Genomic DNA, 18,143 nt, shown 5'->3' on the forward strand with positions numbered 1-18,143 from the left:
AAGATTGAACATAGAGGGCGCTAGTTCACAATATGACATCAATACCTTTTTTGAATGCAACATTTAACTTTTGTCATTAATCACAAAATAGGGAAAATGTTGAACCAAACTTTTCACAGAGGATTAAGATTAAGTCAACTACCGGTACCGGTATTTGGCTTTATCAACAGAGTTGGATTTGAAATGACAAACAGTGTTGATTATTTTTGCTTTTGTTCTATGATTACATTACATGTTCTGCACAAATACATTTACAAAACGATGATTAGTGTTTTTTAAAGCAAATGAATTGTAGAATCACATCCCACTCGTCATCTGCACTGAGTGCTGCAGAACGATGTTTACCTGTTAATCCCAGTCTCAATGAAATTCACTCTTGCGAAACTGATCTATGCAGAGACTGCATGATTAGAGGGCTGTTAAAGAAAGAACTGGTATTTTTTTTTATCCACCAACCTCAGCATCTTCTCCAAAGAACCTGTACTTGTAACCACATTCCACAAACAAAACAGCATGTGGATAGTTTTTCTTTATTTCAATATATTGCTGCTCAAGGGGAGTAAAATTGGTTTTCGCTTTTGATGGTCTTGTTGCACGTGCAGATTTCTCTCTTCTATCTGCATGTTTATCACCAACACTAAACACGTCTTTAAGCTTGTCCTTGATTAACAGACTCTCAGGAGCATCAAGATTTTCATCTGATGTTTCCATGGTGATAGCCATACCTTCATTGCTAGTAGGTCTTGATTCGCAATCCCTAGCTAACTGTTCATCATGTTTCTTTTCATTTTCAAGGTTAGTTGAACTTGCGGCAAAGCTGGTAAGCTTTGTTAAAGTTACACTGGAAATACTAACTTGGCTAGACGATGGACCTGAATGAAAAAAACAAGTTTAACACTGTCTACCCATGCATCAACAGTACCACCAACTCCACCACCACACAGTACCACCACCTCCACCACACAGTACCACCACACAGTACCACCCCTCCACCACACAGTACCACCACCTCCACCACACAGTACCACCACCTCCACCACACAGTACCACCACCTCCACCACACAGTACCACCACCTCCACCACACAGTACCACCCCCTCCACCACAGTACCACCCCCTCCACCACACAGTACCACCCCCTCCACCACACAGTACCACCACCTCCACCACACAGTACCACCACCACCACACAGTACCACCACCTCCACCACACAGTACCACTACCACACAGTACCGCCACCTCCTCCACACAGTACCACCCCCCTCCACCACACAGTACCACCCCCCTCCACCACACAGTACCACCACCTCCACCACACAGTACCACCACCACCTTAACCACACAGTAGTACCACCACCACCTTCACCACACAGTACCACCACCACCTCCACCACACAGTACCACCACCACCTCCACCACACAGTACCACCACCACCTCCACCACACAGTACCACCACCACCACCTCCACCACACAGTACCACCACCACCACCTCCACCACACAGTACCACCACCACCACCACCACACAGTATCACCCCCTCCACCACACAGTACCACCACCACCACCACCTCCACCACCACCACACAGTACTACCACCACCTCCACCACCACACAGTACTACCACCACCTCCACCACACAGTACCACCCTCTCCATCACACAGTACTTCTATCAAATTTGACATGACATAGTTTTCATTGTGAGATCAGCAGACAGGAATTTCACAATTCTGAAAAAAGTACAACTAAAATGATGACTATAGGTAGTCAGCCATTTTGATTTGAATTACAAGATAGCCATTTTGAATTCAGTCTGTGAAAAAAATCACCGACCAGTAAGTTGCATGAAGTTTGATGTACAAACCAAATTTGAATGAAATCCATGCACAAATGCTTAAATTCAGTTTGGGAACGGTGGAAATTACTATGATGCATTTTTACATTATTCATCTATCTTGAATAAGATTGTGAAACAAATGTATGTTCCCAAAACTCTTGATAAACAGACTCTCAGGAGCATCCTGAAAAATCCTAAATCAGGGTTTTGATAGCATTGTTTAGATCACCACATCACTAAATTTAGATTCATGAAAAATACCAATTATAATCAGCAATTGGATAACTTAAATAAACCTGTTTCTGTTTGACATAACTGTATTATATTAGATGGACAGCATAAACACTAAATACCAGAGCCTTCTTCCTGTGTGACAGGTTTCCGTGATGGGCTTATTTTACTTGTCGACTTTGGTTCCAGTTTCCGCTGCAATAAAATATAATTGACAAGATACAGTTCCTGTTATGAATTTTACAATCGTAACAATTAGAAGTTTTCAATGGAGTTCAAGACAATTGATGAATTATACATTTACCACGCGACAATGCATACACAAAAAGTGATCTTCCACACACATGTTGGCAAATATGATGGCATGGCTTGATTATTTGTCAGGATAATCATTTCACCCCATGACACAACATGATACACAAGATGATACAATTGAACATACTATCATTTCTCTGGTTACGTCTCATCTCGATGTTTTTCCCAGGGTCTTTTAAGCATCACAATTTGGAAGACAAAAAGTCAAATAATATTTGTTTCTAATGCAAATTAGCTATGATGCTTGCTGGGAGATTTCTACATGTATAAACTTAACACAACGCCTACTAACGCCCCCCCCCCCTCCCGATTCATTTTGTAGTAAAAGTGACTGTAATTTCACTCATCCATGGAAGCTTTCAGCTGGCAACATATTAAAGCAGTACTGGTAAATTAGTATGAAATACAAACATTTTCATAGATTGAATATGGTGAGAATTTTTTACCAATTGATTGACCATTTCAAATATTGATTTTGTTTGAGTTGTGATTTTGTGAGGTCATTTGTAAGGGTTAACATTTCCGGCCATGGTCAGAAAATAGAAAATGCCTGTCTAAAAACAAAAGACTTGGAAACAATTGTTTGTTGATTATTTATGGTTATTTTGCAATTTACTGGTAATTTTCAATTGTAATTAGATCAGGTGGCTGGCTAAAAGCCTGTTTCTAGCCAGTTTTTACAAATCAAGATGCAATGAGCAATAGTGACTGCTTTACTCAATGCAAATGTAGAAGTAAGACACTGCTTGTTGAAGACTTGCATGATTGTTTATGGAGGCAATACGGTAAATTACTAAAAAAGAACATTCATGGCTGGTAACTGTTATTATTATAAATTAATCAAATGGTTGGATGACTATTTTCAGGGGGTCTGATAGACAAGCGTAATTTTTCAATTTTTTGTCTTCTGAGTGTGATAGGGTATATCTTATTACCGTATACCTTGACAGTCATGGTATCCACACTGGCATACTCCTAGGGGTAAACCATATTATGATATCCGGGGGTGAAAATATGGTCACAGGTCAACTCACACCAAAACCAACTCGCACCATACCAACTCGCACCAGACCAACTCGCACCAATGCTAACTCGCACCAACGTAAAACTAGTTCCAGTACTGTAGGTTCATTTTTCGGCCAAAAAAAGGTATTTGTGGTCGCTAGATAGATGTTTTAGCTGGTTAAAATTATTTCGCCGTTAATAATTTCAAGAACTCCGATGTTATGTAATTTCTATCATATATTATTTCGCCGTTAATAATTTCAAGAACTCCGATGTTATGTAATTTCTATTGTATATTATTTCGCCGTTAATAATTTTCAAGAACTCCGATGTTATGTAATTTCTATCGTATATTATTTCGCCCGTTAAGACACATACATTGAAAAAACATGTTACTAGTTTTTGAATGTACTACAGTAGTCTTCCATTGTCTGTCGTCGACCCCCGCCACCACGCACTCCATCAGCGCCCCGATGGCGGACTTCTTGTCGGGTTTCAGTCAGTTTCACTTTTGATCATGATTAATTCGATATAAATGCAGTTCTTTACCGGAAATCGCCAGTCAGTTTTCTTTGTGTTTAAAAATGACCTACAGTAGGGTTGGCATGGTTAGTCAGTCGCTGGTATGTTCGCTTCCCACTCATAGGCGGTTGTACCAGTTGCCGCTGATTAACTAAGCAGACCCTACTTTAGGTAATTTTTTATTATCCAAGAAACGTCCCTAGCAACAAAGGGACAAAGTGAACCACACAAATGCTTAGAAATATGATCGTGGTGCGAGTTGGTTTGGTTCGAGTTGGCATTGGTGCGAGTTGGCATTGATGCGAGTTGGTCTGGTGCGAGTTGGTATGGTGCGAGTTGGTTTTGGTGCAAGTTGGATCGAAATCTGAAAATATACTGCTCTGGTACATGCTCTGGTTATGTTTTTTCTAGAACTGACTCTTATACACGTACTATAATACTACATATAAAGCTCATTGTGGCTAAATTTTGTTTTTTCCCGGGAAAAACTTTTTAAGCTACCCATGTATTCGATGAAAAAAATTCCAGAATCTTCCAATTTCAACTGCTTCAAGCACCGCGCATTGTTAAATTTAAATGCCCCCTCCCCGCCCCAAATACAGCTCGAGCATTTCAATATCTAAGCAAAAGTACAAGAATACATATTACCAATTTTCTTGGTCTGTTTGAAGAGCATGATGTCCCAGGCTCGTCATCACTGTTTCCTTTTCTTTTACTCCCACCAGGAAACCCGAAGAACCTCGACAGAGTCACCTGTGTCTTCATTTCGTCACCACTACTAGATTTGGCACGTTCACCTGAAATGTTCTTAAGTTTTGATAAATTGGGCTTTGACATTTCTGATAATAATAAATTTTCGATTATATTTACATAATAACAAAAATCGCATTTTCAGGAACGTTTCAAACCAGACACCAAATCACTGAAATCGATCAATTTGCTACTAAACCAAAATTGCCGCCATATTGAAAGTTTACCTAAATAAATAATAAACTTAGGGGGTTTAAAGACCTTTAACTTACAATTGTTAACCATGCGAAAATTATCACTAAAACATTGGTTCATTGATATTGTAATACTTTATACATTCATTGTCATCGCTGTCTAAATGACACTAACTTCGCCGAAGAATTATATGTCAACCACAGAGCCAAAATGTGTACTAGGATTTTAGACTGAATTGCGCCCTCAGTGACAGCTATTCGAGAGTAGTGGCCATTTTGTAGGAAGTTTTTTTTTGTTCACTTTTTTTTTTCTTTTATTTACCTGCCTTTCAGATGCAAACGAGATATCATGTATTATTCAGGCTAGTTGTCAGACTGTTATTTATGCCGCTTAGCCGTCCTTGTCCGGATTCTTGCTCTTCTACCGGCCAATATTTGGATAACGTGTCCCCATGAATGACGAATCGTCCAAATAGATTTCGTCGTTGGTACCGGATGCGCTTCGTATGCAACCGATGACTGAATAACAAACAAAACTTTTACAGGATACACCTGCAAGTAAACACCGGTGAGTGGTCATACATTAGTCCAGGTGGTGTTATTCAAGTGCAGTTTGTTAGCTTGTGTTGCATAATTTGCTTACACCAGTTTGGAAAACTTGCAGGTGTTGATAAATTAAAACGCTTTAAATTGTTGTATTGGGAGTTGTTTGTTTTTACGCTCATCGGTAAAATAAAGTCACGTAACAAACCAGTGTCCGAAATGAGTATTTTTGGGATTTTCCGAACTTCGAGATCTAACGTTAGACATGAAAGGTGCAGACCGAACGTCTCGAAAATCGAGTGATTGGATTTTTTTCACTATTTATTTAAAGTTGCCATCTTCTGATTATTATTGTTTTCTTTTTTATTAAATCAAGTATGAATTATTCTAGCTTTTGGGTCCAAGATTTCGTTTTGGAACTTATTCTACACTCGTTATATCTTGAATATCTGAGTTGGTATTTTAATTACAGTTAGTATAATTTAACAGTACAGTTGATCTGTGTATAAAGTTCTGCTGATATTTACTAGTGTGTTAAAAGAGTTTCAATGTACATGTGGGGGCGGAAACTATTGTGTTTAATAGATTATCCATTCCCACGCCAGACTAAAATATTATCACCAAATAATCAGTTTATTTTAAAGTGTCTCAATCTTCACAATGCAGCTTGCTTGATATGGGTCCCATGTGACTTATACAACATTATTTATTTACATGAAATTTGCTTTACAATAACTGTGGTGCTTTAAAAGCGATTTTAACTATTCTGTAAATTCCAATTCTAAACTAATTTCATAGATCAGTTTGTGTGACCAGTTGGTGTCAGTCCCATGCTTTTGTGTTTGCTAACCTGACAATTTCATTGTCAAAGAGTCATCAATGTCACTCACCTAGTCCTGATGACAGTTCAAATTTTTAAAATCACTCAAGGAATATTCCAGGCCTGTGTCATGGTTAAGGCATAACAGGGCTTGAAATTAACTGTATCCCCAGGCGAACAGACTACCAAATCTTGTCCTGGGGGCTACCATTTTTCAAAATTAGTAGTCCACCTGGACTACTAAAAATTTACAAAGAATATTAGTACATTGTTTTTAAAATAAAGCAATTAGTCTTCAAAACTATGGATGTCCTACTCAAATTGAGCAAAATGACATGTATTTATTTATTATTATTTACTATTCCCTAAGTACCTTAAAAACCAGATGGACTACCAAATACTACCCTGAAACTACCTGCTTTTAAAACTGGTAGCCAGTCAGACTTCCAAGAAATTTTGAACCCTGCATAATATAAAAATTATTCACTGTGGTTATTCTCATAGCAAAGAATTTGCGAGATATTCCAAATATATATAAATGTATGTATATATATATTTTTTTACTATTGATCATTTTTATATAGATCATTGTGCAAACAATTAGAGCAGATATAATGACCCCAATCATTCTGTAATATTATCTAATGTCTAATCACATAATTATAAAAACATTTCATACAAGGAGGAAAATGTTGTCATCTCCATCGTAAACTCTGTTTGTTGTTGTTGTTGCAATAACTCAAGCAATTCTTGTCCAATCATCTTCAAACTTAGATATCATATATCACATTATTCAGTTTAGATAAATATTGGTCATGGTGTCAGACTACATTCACCATTAAATACAAATTGATAATCGGACAGTAGTATTGCATAGCAGTTGGTTGTCGGGTGGGTGTAAAAAGATTTTACAAATGCACCTCATTTGATGCACAGATTTACAATTGAACCAAACCATTTTTCTGTTTTTTCCCTTTTCGGTTATTTCTGTCCATGATTGGATAGAAAAAAAAAAGAACTACAAATACTCCAAGATTTTTTTGACTTCATTAAAAAATAAAATCGTTTTTGTAGGATGGAAACTTTTTGAGGTTTGACTAACATGTATGTATATGTGTTAATTATCTTAAAATAACACTTTTGTGTTTAACATAGAAATACGTGCAGAGATTTAGAATGAAAACTTGTTCACTGCTGATCATAAGAACTAGATGTCAACATAATTTGAAGTTACCGGTATGTTACTTAGATAACAGGAGTAACCGAACAAATTGTTTTTATTATATATTATCAATCTTTTTTCCCCACCAAAATTTGCATGTATTTTTCCTGCCAAAAGTTTGCTTAGATATATTGCTGTACTATTTGGAAAGTTTTTTGCTAGTCATATTTTGTTATTCTATACGAGACCTTGAAATTAATTAATATTGTACATTGTATTATTAAAGATACTAAATACACTCCTACATTTATTTAATTTATATCACCACAGATTCATATTCACAAATGTGAAAAACACATAAAAACCAGCCTTGTATCTGTCCAGTATCTGTCATGAATTATTTGTTACTAAAAATCTAGATTCTTGACTGACAAGATTGTAATAGTTACGTTATATTTACGTGAATTGCATTTATGCAGCTTCAACAGAACTACAAGATTGTGCAATTAAATTGTTAAAATCAGAAAAACCTGGACCGGAGACTAGTTTCCTTTCTTTGATTAAACTGTTTGTCAAAATAAGATATTTAGCTTTAGAACCTAATAAAATGTGGCAGGTGAATGCATCAAGAAACGTTTTGTTAATATCAGGCTTTGTTAGCAATAATTGGTGTTGGTTCGTCGCTCAATAGCTCACTGCATTGTGATGTAATGTTTACCGGGGTTTGGTTCATTGTTGTGTTTCATTCAATATTGCGACTGAAATTATGATTCATTAAGTGCACTTTGCAACATCTCCCACTCTTTCTTTAACCAACATTAATTCTGTGCTCTGCCCCTTCAGTAAAGGCAATCACTTCAATTGTAATTTGCATTCAATTCAAGATTTTCATTCAAGCAAACCATACTTCCTATGTATTTCCCAAGTGAAGTGGTGAACTGTCACGTAATCATAGGCTAGACGAGTTGTACAATAACCGGCACTGTTTTCAGTGCTGGCTTAATTTTTAATGTGGGTTTCCATGTTAATAGTTGCTACTTATGCCACATGTACAGTATCCAACTGTTTTTTTTTTAACATTCATTGGGGCAGAATGTGTATTATGTGTTTTTCGTTTGTTATAATGGCAAAGTTATGCCTATTGTATGTACATCTAACAAATTACTGACCCAACCTAATGTGCGTTGAACTCTCGGCGTGTTTACTTGACGCATTACTGTGTCACCGGGCAGCGTACCATTTTCCAGCCATGGTAACTTTACACATTATTTATATTGACCGTGATGCTTGTTCCTATTGTAAACTTCCTATTCGGTGACAGAACTGTGTGAAATAACTTCTGTCATTAGATATTGACTAGTGTCCCAGCAAGTCTTTGTTCATGTATATCTCTTGCAGTCGTGCATGATTGACGTAGTCTAAGTTTTTTCTACATTTGTATGTACACAATTGAAAGCCTTTCACCAATTGGCTGGTAATTGAAGATCAATTGTTGGGGGTGCGACCAGTCTTTCATGGAATGTACATTTGAGAGAGAACGTTTCCCCCTCGTAACACAAATCAACCTTGAAGTATAGTTACATTGTTATAGTGCTTGAATTTTAGCAGTGTTCACTGCTTTGTCAAATATTCTGCCACAAGAACGTACTGCAATTTAGCGGGATTGTATCTCCCAGTAATAGAATTGAAAAATATTGTTGTTCCGTTGGTTCACTTTCAATCATATGTGAACAGTGAAACACTGTTCCTGAAGATAATTATAAGGCTTGATTTTCATTGCGTTCTGCTTGGAACTCCTCGGAGAAAGTTTTCAAGCTGTATTAAATAGAAATTTCTATATCATCAGATCCACAATAGTCTACTTCAGATGCTCAACACTTTCTGATCATCACTGATCTGTCAATCAAATTTGTTTGTTTTTTACTTGCGGAATAATTAACAGAAATAGATTCTGGATATGATTGAATTTCTTAATAGTTGATTGATTGAAAAAAAAGATATTTTTAGATAATTATTAGACCGGCTGTCAACTGATATTTGAGGATATTCTTGGGAAGGTAGTTGCACTAGCAAAATAGCTTGATTTTTTGGATACACAATAGTTTGACTTTTCTCTATTAAGAACATAATAGATTGGATGAATGTACGAGTTCTATAGGTTCCTTCCTTAAGAAACCCCCTCCCAATGTAAGTGTAAATGCCCTCCAGATAGCTATATATTTGCCCTGAAGAGGGGCATATGCAATTACAATGGGAGAGAGGGACAGGGTCAGGAATAATGTTATGGATGAAGAAGCTCTCATGAACTCTTTATGCAAAGCTATTCTCAAAAAGGCCTACATATTAGTTTTCACATCTGGAAACAAAAACCAGTCAACTTTTGTCACCTTAGGCCACACTGATTTAATTTTATGGATGACATCCTCTGAAGACCCCAAAACTAATGCGAGAGGGCGAAAAAAAAAACAATTCGGCCAAAAAAAAATGCTGCTAAAACCACAGGACTACGGAGCTATTATTACGAATTTAACAACAGTGTATCAAAAAAACAACAAGTCTTTATTTGTAGGAGGCACATGTTGATGTACACATTTCGTACTGTATTACTGTCACAGGTATCATCACCTTTGATTTTGAAAAGGCAATAGGATAAGGCAGATGTTAGCTTTGCCAAAGGCATACACATCAACTCAATAATAAAGAAAAACTTACTATGTTGTATTGAAAAAAAAAAAATTTAAAATGAACAATAAGTTTGTCAACAGCAACCTGGAAATTAACTTCTTTGACATTCAAACTACAGCTTTTAAAGTGACACTTCAGATAGACTAAGTGTAGACACAAATGCTCAAGAACTACTTCAACTCTGTAACAAATTATAAGAGGCTCGATATTGAAAAAAAACACCAACAGAGAGTCAACAAAAATTTGGATGCAGAAAATTATGTACATGTATCTTGATGAAAATGTGTCATATGATCAAAATATTACTGAATGTGTGTGCAAGCAAATTATCCGAATCAGAAAATGATGAAAAAATAAGAAGAAAATTGTCTTCACCCCGTAAGGGGACTTCGGCCAAGGAGCTTCTGCTGCTTTCGTTGCAGTATTGTCGACTTCAATGTGGACAAAGCAACTGAACTGATTTGTCGCCTGACCGACTTTTAGGCTACCATACACCTCCACTCCTCTCCCATTTCTCTCATCATTGCAGAAGAAACGCGAGACAGCCACTCTGAACAATATGTTCTCAAAGTTGTCTGGGCGAAACTCGCTTGCCGCTACCGACCTCTCGTATAGCTGTGTAAACGTCTCCCTGGCTAACGTCAATTGCGTACCAGTCTACAACAATCCCTCCATTTCACCTCTGAACTTTTATGCTCACGTATTTTGGTGGTGTGGTCACCATGTTGGATCATTTATGGCAAAATTTGCATGTTTTGAGGCAATCTCTTTCCCATAGGTCTTTGCGCTTTACGTAACGTGCATCTAACTGTGTGGAATTTGGTTTTGAGGTTGGCTGGTTCCCGCCTCAAGTGTCATGGCGTACCAAGCCACAAGAGGCCGGTAACTAGTAACGGTTCTGGCATTCTGATTGGTACACCACTTTCTCGTTGCTTGTTCCATTTCCCTTGGTTACCTGATGGCAGCGCTTACGCTCGTGGCCGTTCAGGGGTTTCCTTTTACTTTCGAAAGTTGGGTGAATAAAAAACTGTTTCTTTTGTTATAAATTTTTACAGAAACAGCGAGGAATGTCAGAAACATCTCAAATGTATAAATCTAAGCAGGCAGTATGTTTGAGCATGGCTTTATTGTAGTATTATAGACATGTTTACGCAGAACAGAACTTGGAATGTTTTCAAATTACGTCGCTCAGTCACGTGCCTTCCGGCCGGAAAACCGGCCCAAATGGAACAATATGGCGATTACTAGTTACCTGCGTCCTACCTACCATTCGCAAAGGACGCCGGGAACCAGCGAATTTTTGAGGTAGTCCAAAACGAGTTTTACGACAAGTCGGCGCTTTGCGACAATATGAGTTGGCAAGTTCCGGACAGAAAACCGATCTGTGGAGACTCATCGTAGGAGATTTTTTTTTTTTTTTTTTTTTTTTTTGAGAACAGGCGAAAACTAATGCGCACGGATGTCATCCATAAAATTAAATCGGTGTAGCCTTACACACAAAAAAAGAATTTTTTGTAAAATCTACTTTCTATTCAGGATGTTCACAACTTTTGTGTATGGGCTCTGGGGAGGGGAGAGGAGGGTAGGGGATTGGGTAATGGTGGATGACTCGACCTGATTTTTTTTTGAGATGCAGTTTTCTATTTTGACAAATATCTTGCCATTACTAATTTCTACTTAGGAACTGCTGTTTAAATCGCTTTGAAGTTAGTTGTGTGTGTTTGATGTGTAAGTGTCTTAGGTTCACCTCATTCAGATTTGTTTATTCACTGACAAAATCTGTAGTTTTCCATTTTTTGCTGGTTTTTAATTTCGCTATTTTCACTGATAAGTGAAACCTGCAAAATTAAACTTGTAAAATTAAGAAAAAAAACATTGTTTCCCTGTCCAGTTTGTGAACTTAACACCTAGTGAAATGGCTTTTTTTCTACCAACAGATCCTTGATGCTCTATTAGTTGTGCATGTGCTTTAAACTGTGTTGTATGATAGTTTTCTTGGAGCAGAACATTGGTGTCAGTTTAACCTTTCAGGTGTCATCCATAAAATAATGTTCTTTTCTACATAATATGTTGTGATTAACATTCACTGCGAGATCTTGCGTAATGTGTAAAACGTCACAAAAAATTGAATGATTTGAATAGTTCAATGTCGCAATTTCTAATTTTAATCAAATATATATCATGTTATTTGCATGGGAATACCACAAAAATAGGTTTCACATTGGTTGAATTCCATGCAATGTTTTGATGCCACTATGACATTTCTTTGGTCCTGATTTTACATTCTATTTCACACATAATGCACAATCGCACAGTGAACAGAAAAATATCTATATTGTTAAAGTAGTGTGAGTGCCACAAAAAGTTGATAAGTAAACCATTCACCAGAAACCCCTTGTGGAATATTCAAAAGTATGGTGACTACTATCTATGACAAACTGGAAAAAACATTAAATATTGACCAAAGCTATTTTCTTGTGCTATTGATTGTTGGAGTATATTTACATGTACTTAGTTTTCATAATATAAAAGAGTATGCTCAATGCATTGTCATTATTGCATTAACAAATCTATATATACATGTATCACCTACGGTGGTGAAAATATTCTTTTGATGTGTTTATCTTGAAGAATTGAGGGGTTATAGTCTCATAGTATTCATCCATACCCAAGCATTTGGAGCATAGAAGCGAACTTTAAAGTTGCATTGTCTGCAAAATTTTGTTTAAAGCCTTTGACATGTTGAGCAGTATGTTTACTATAATAGGTGCAACACCTACAGTATTTGTAAGATATTTGCCTTGTCAGTAAGTCAAACATCGCTGAGCAGTTCCATAGTTCAGTTGTGACTTGTCAGCATCTTAGGGTGCCATTATGTCACCAAATCACTCACAAGATTCTTAGTTTGATGAAGACTATTTTACAAAATCAATATATTCGATGTGAAGCTTTTTCATTAAGATCAGTCTTGAGACACACACCATACTCCTGGCTCTCTATTCTGTATTACCGTTATGTCCCTCTCTTTTTAATTTATACATTTCTTTTATTCATGTTACCTGGTGTCTGAGCAAAGTTCAAATATTACATACTACCTAGGTTAGTTGTGTTTAGTGCTCACCCAAAGCAGAAGTAAAAGAGCAATGCATGACAGGATTTATTGTACTGAAAACAAAAAATAACTTTGTTGATAAATGATGTACCGATAATACATCAGGTTTCAATCAGTACAACTCACTCTTGCTAGTCAAATTTTTGTTCAGACTTTAAGCAAAATTTTGCTGGCTAAATAATTTTTAATACATTGCATACTAAATATCAAAATAAGATGAAGTCTAATATGTGTGGATGGTTGTGTTCTCACAAAGAAACTCTTTTCACGAATGAATCTCAGCCAATTGTTTTGGCCTTGTCATTTGAGTCTTGGAAGTTGAACTCATGACCTATTGATCATTAGCAAAGCAGCAACAACCTGTATGCTTATGTATCTTGGCTTATCTCTCCCATTGATTACTTAATAACTTCTTGTTATTTACTTAAGCTCATTTGCGTAATATTGCATTAACTGCACGTACTCGAGACAAAATCATCGCCGTATCCAGGAGACTCAAAAAAGCTAAGTATTCATTTATTGACTACCGTGCTGTTGTTACTGTATCCACAGTATTTATTAGTTTCATTTGGCTCAGAGGTGAAGGACAGTTTGGATGTATGCGTAACAACCTGGCATGATCTATGGGAAGAATGAAGTGACGTTAGCTGTTGTAGCTGACATATACATGCACATGTATTAGATATACATTGTATTTGTCATACTGCGGATTCAGATGTTGCAGTCATGTATAATTGGATGTAAGCATTCATTTACAGTACTCCTTGCTGGGTAATGCATCAATACTAATTATTTATTAACAGTTATGATTGACTGTTTTCAAACAGTCACATACTTTGTAGTCAGGTATGTAGTTGTTATTTTTCTATGATAGACGTCTTTTTTCACGTAGGCCAATTTAACTGATGTACAAATGTAGTTTCAAAATTCAAGATAGCTTTCTTCTTTGCAGTAAGTCTATAAGGGTAATAATGTATATTAATATAAAGTGTGGTATGCACATATTTGCCTAGTCTTGTTGGTATAGTAAATATCATCTAATATTGGTTATCAGTAAAAAAAAATGATCCAACATTGATAAAATGGCAACGTTTGAAATTTTAGCTTTTACAGGAATATTAATGCCTGTTAACACTATGCTTCTTCTGTGGATAGATAATCATGGCAAATCATGTCATATTGGCACCATGTTTCATTGTCCTTTCACTGTACGCATTTATTTAAGACAGTTTTCTGTAAAATTTGTCAAAGAAACAAGTTGTGAAGCGATGAAGTAGCAATTCAGTTAATTCACATATATCAATGTAGCTGCCATGTTGAATTTTCACCCCACCATATACTCTTAAACAGTTTGAATCGTGCAAATGACGTATTTGTACTGCTCTCACATGGCAGAAGGGAATGTTTGAGGGAACTCGGAGAGAAAGGATTAGTTGATGGTGTTGTGATTCCCCTCATCAACTGAAACACGAACAATTTAAATTGTTAAGCTACATGTATATACATGCACGTGTGGTGTTTGCAGTATGCTACCAGTGATTGTGCTGATTTTCCGAATATCATGGAAGGAATTCGCTGTTGAATCACCTTTTTTTTGTGTGTAAGGTATCAACATTGGTAGAACCATGTATGCTAATGATGTTATTGTCTGGGAACTCCTTGACATTGCATCAATTGTGAACTTATTTTGACTTGTCACTCATATGATGCGATATCAGAAGAGTTGTCATAGGGTAATAACCTTTCTTTATTAGAATGGAACATTCTTGAATACAATCATCAAAGCTTGATTAATACAGTTTCTCATGATTGCAGTTGGTGAAAAAAAAAATGTATATGCAATGGGTACAAGTTCTATTCCCTGAATTATTTATTATTAATTTATTATTAATTCAGTTTGTAATCAAAATAAATTATCTAATATTTAATTCTATAATCAGGATAAAATTAAGTGTATTAAAAATTGATTGAGTGTAAAAAATAAATTCTCATACAATGAAGCATATACATGTTGCATACATCTCTCAGAAACAAGCCCAGATGATATGAATATTGCTATTCTGTTAATAAAACAGTGAGCTACAGTGCAGTACTGCTAGTTGGGTTGATTTTTCGATCACAGTAACATGATCACTTCTTGCCTTTCAGGCAAACAGGATCCACTGTGTTTTTTTCTCTTTGGTAAAAGTACAAGGCTTCATATTCAAGATAATGCCTAGATAATTCTGTCACAATTATTAAAGTTTCTACATTAAAGCTGGATATCCTCAGTTTATGGAACTTCAAGTCGTGAACATACATGTATTACTAATGTCAGAATGGTTTGAATTCACAGACATGTGGTCATGTCGCGTTGTATTGTATTTTCTACTGTTGTGCAACACCCTAGTGTAATACAGACCTCAGTGAATTCACTCGTAAGGGAGCTTTCCATGTCCCGAGGCTACATTGTGTCTTGCATAAAGCATAACGTAATCAGCTTTGAATTGCATGGGGATGGAGACACAATACGTTGTTATTCACCGTGAATTGTATTGTAATCGCAAATTTATAACAAGAGGTATTATCGTTGATTGAATGGACAAATAGATTCAGCAATGCGTCTCTATACTATACTGTACTGTACTGCTCTCAATCTATTCATTCATTACCAATCCAATTGGTGTGTGCTCTCAATATGGGCAAATCTAATTTATTTCTAATGTAGTTGTCTAGCGTAAATTAGGTCCATATCTCATGAGTGCCATTGACCATCATTAGCTTTCCTCTAGAGTCTCACTGTTTGTAAGGCAGGCAAGGTGGTTGATTATTTATCGTCCTCGTTCTCTCTTGTTGGTCATTTCTCACGGTTTTGCGGTGGCATTAAATAGACTTGTATCAGTGTTGTGTACCACACTGAGGTTATGCTGATTTGTCTGCCCAGGATCACATGCTGTTTCTGCTGAACAGATGCCAGGTGACATGTGATCGATTACCGTTAGATGCTTAGATTAGTGCTTGTTTGTAAGTAGACAAGCACTTTGAAAATGCATGTTGTTGTAAAACAAAAGAACTTGAAAGATGTGTCTCAGCATACAATGCTGTTTTAAAATATTTCAAAATAATTTCAGAAATCTTTGGAGAAAAGTCATTCATTCATTTATATAATTTTTGTGGGCCAATAGTTTTAATTTGATTCTGATTGATATATGGAGTTTGTACATTCACTTTGTGGAGGAAAAAAAATCTCAAACTCACTGCTGCATAATTCAAAAATTTTGCCACAAAAATAATAATTTGCCTAAATTTGTTTTTTGCAATAAGTTGTATAAATTGTTTTCAATTAAATTAATGCATGTGCTTTTATGAATAAATGAGAATATGTGATTTTTCTTTCATTGCGAGATCATGCATATTATGTGAAATGCGCCGACCAAACGTCTGTCGCAAATTTTTTGAATTTTTTTATAGCTCAATGTCAAAATGCCAATCATTAAGAGGGGAATATTGCATTAAGATACACTTACTTCATCAAAATTGTTCATAATCAAATGTGCATAACACATTATTAAGCGTCAAAATATCCCCAAAATATTTTCTTGTTTGTGAAATCACACTCAATTTTTTGACAAGGTTATGATCTTTATTTATTCTGTTTTTATGAATAATATAGGATTTTGCAGTGAACGAAAAATGGTCTATTGAATGATACTATGCGGCAGATATCAATAATATAATATTACATCAGAAAAAAAACATATTTTTCGAACTATAACTGTATAATAGATTTTCCAAAATTATTCTGGATGCTGTGATTTGTTCTACAAATTGCAGTTTGACAATTTATGTGCATCTCTGCCCCTAAACAACTGCCCAACTGCTTAGACTATAAAATGGTTTACAAATTACCATAGTTAAACCAGTACACGTATTAAAAGGACATTTATAATAAGATATAGACAATTGCTGCAGACTTGTTGTTTTTGCCATCTGGTCTGCTACATTTGTAATCGCTATAGGCTAAATGAAAAAAAAATATGTGTGGTTTCGATAACCGTACCTCACCTAAAATTTATTGCCGTTCCTAATCTAAACTAAACTAACTCTATTATCAATTATATTGGCCAAATTGGGGAGACTTTATTGTATACGTCATACAACATGGTATGGGTTGTTCACTCAGCAAGCTAGAAGAAAGAAATTAATGTCTAATGAAAGAAAATATATTAAAATCCGACCTACTCCGGTTTTTAAAGGCAGTGCTCAGATGCACACTGGACATTTGTTCAATCATTTCAATCAAAGGGCCTGTTTCTTAAATTTACTGTTTCACACCCAAAATGTAGCAAATTCTCTGCAACAAATGAGTTTAGTCAATACTTCTGGTTAAACATTCCCGCCTCTCTGTTTCCCTATTATTTGTAAACTGCTGTCTATAGTGGTGTTCACTTTAGGGATCTCGGTCCAAATAGAGAGTTGGAAGTGAAACTCGACACAAGCCAAGATTTGCTGCCTGAACGCTCAGCACGAACTGAAATCACCCCCTCGCACTTAAGAGAACATATACTGATTCATATTTGTGTGACATCGTAACGAAGGGAAGTGCAGCTAGATATGATCCGATGCTGTAGTAACAATGAAATGAACATTGTCGCAGACGCATGTTGCTTATGTATGTTTTTTTTTGCACTGCTACATCAACATGAAAAATAACTTTTCTTTGAATACTTTCATGTGCACGTTCATGAGGCTCATAATAAATGATTTCAATAAAAAAAACGTACCATGTTTTGGTCAATTAACAGATTGATGACGGCGTAATTTCAGCACGAGCTGAGTGGGTCTCGATTAACATAAATGAAACTGCTGTAATCCCACTCCAACCATACTGGATTAAAAATTTACCAAGATCCCTAACGTGAACGTAGCTTACATGTATATCTCTGATGTTGTATTAGAATATAAAATACCACACTTGTGATATACTG

The 18,143-nt window shown here is 36.1% G+C and overlaps 2 protein-coding genes across 2 annotated transcripts in view; one reads left to right on the plus strand and one right to left on the minus strand.

Moving 5' to 3' along the window:
- Window positions 1-5,094, minus strand: part of LOC102809104 (DNA mismatch repair protein Msh3-like) — a 49,988-nt gene extending 44,894 nt beyond the window's left edge. Inside the window, exons 1-4 of the mRNA XM_085507177.1 lie at window positions 4,933-5,094; window positions 4,559-4,707; window positions 2,191-2,263; window positions 457-872 (exon numbers count right to left, since the gene is read on the minus strand). Coding sequence (XP_085363303.1) covers window positions 457-872; window positions 2,191-2,263; window positions 4,559-4,707; window positions 4,933-4,975 — 681 coding nt within the window. The 5' untranslated portion in view covers window positions 4,976-5,094. The remainder of the gene's footprint in view (window positions 1-456; window positions 873-2,190; window positions 2,264-4,558; window positions 4,708-4,932) is intronic.
- Window positions 5,095-5,188: 94 nt separating this feature from the next.
- The window catches only part of LOC102808977 (uncharacterized), a 136,989-nt gene continuing 124,034 nt past the window's right edge, over window positions 5,189-18,143 (plus strand). Inside the window, exon 1 of the mRNA XM_078009029.2 lies at window positions 5,189-5,422. The gene's annotated coding sequence lies outside the window, so the exon portion shown is untranslated. The remainder of the gene's footprint in view (window positions 5,423-18,143) is intronic.

The sequence above is a fragment of the Saccoglossus kowalevskii genome, chromosome 13, assembly GCF_978046115.1.
Source record: "Saccoglossus kowalevskii chromosome 13, keSacKowa6.1, whole genome shotgun sequence".
Lineage (NCBI taxonomy): Eukaryota > Metazoa > Hemichordata > Enteropneusta > Harrimaniidae > Saccoglossus > Saccoglossus kowalevskii.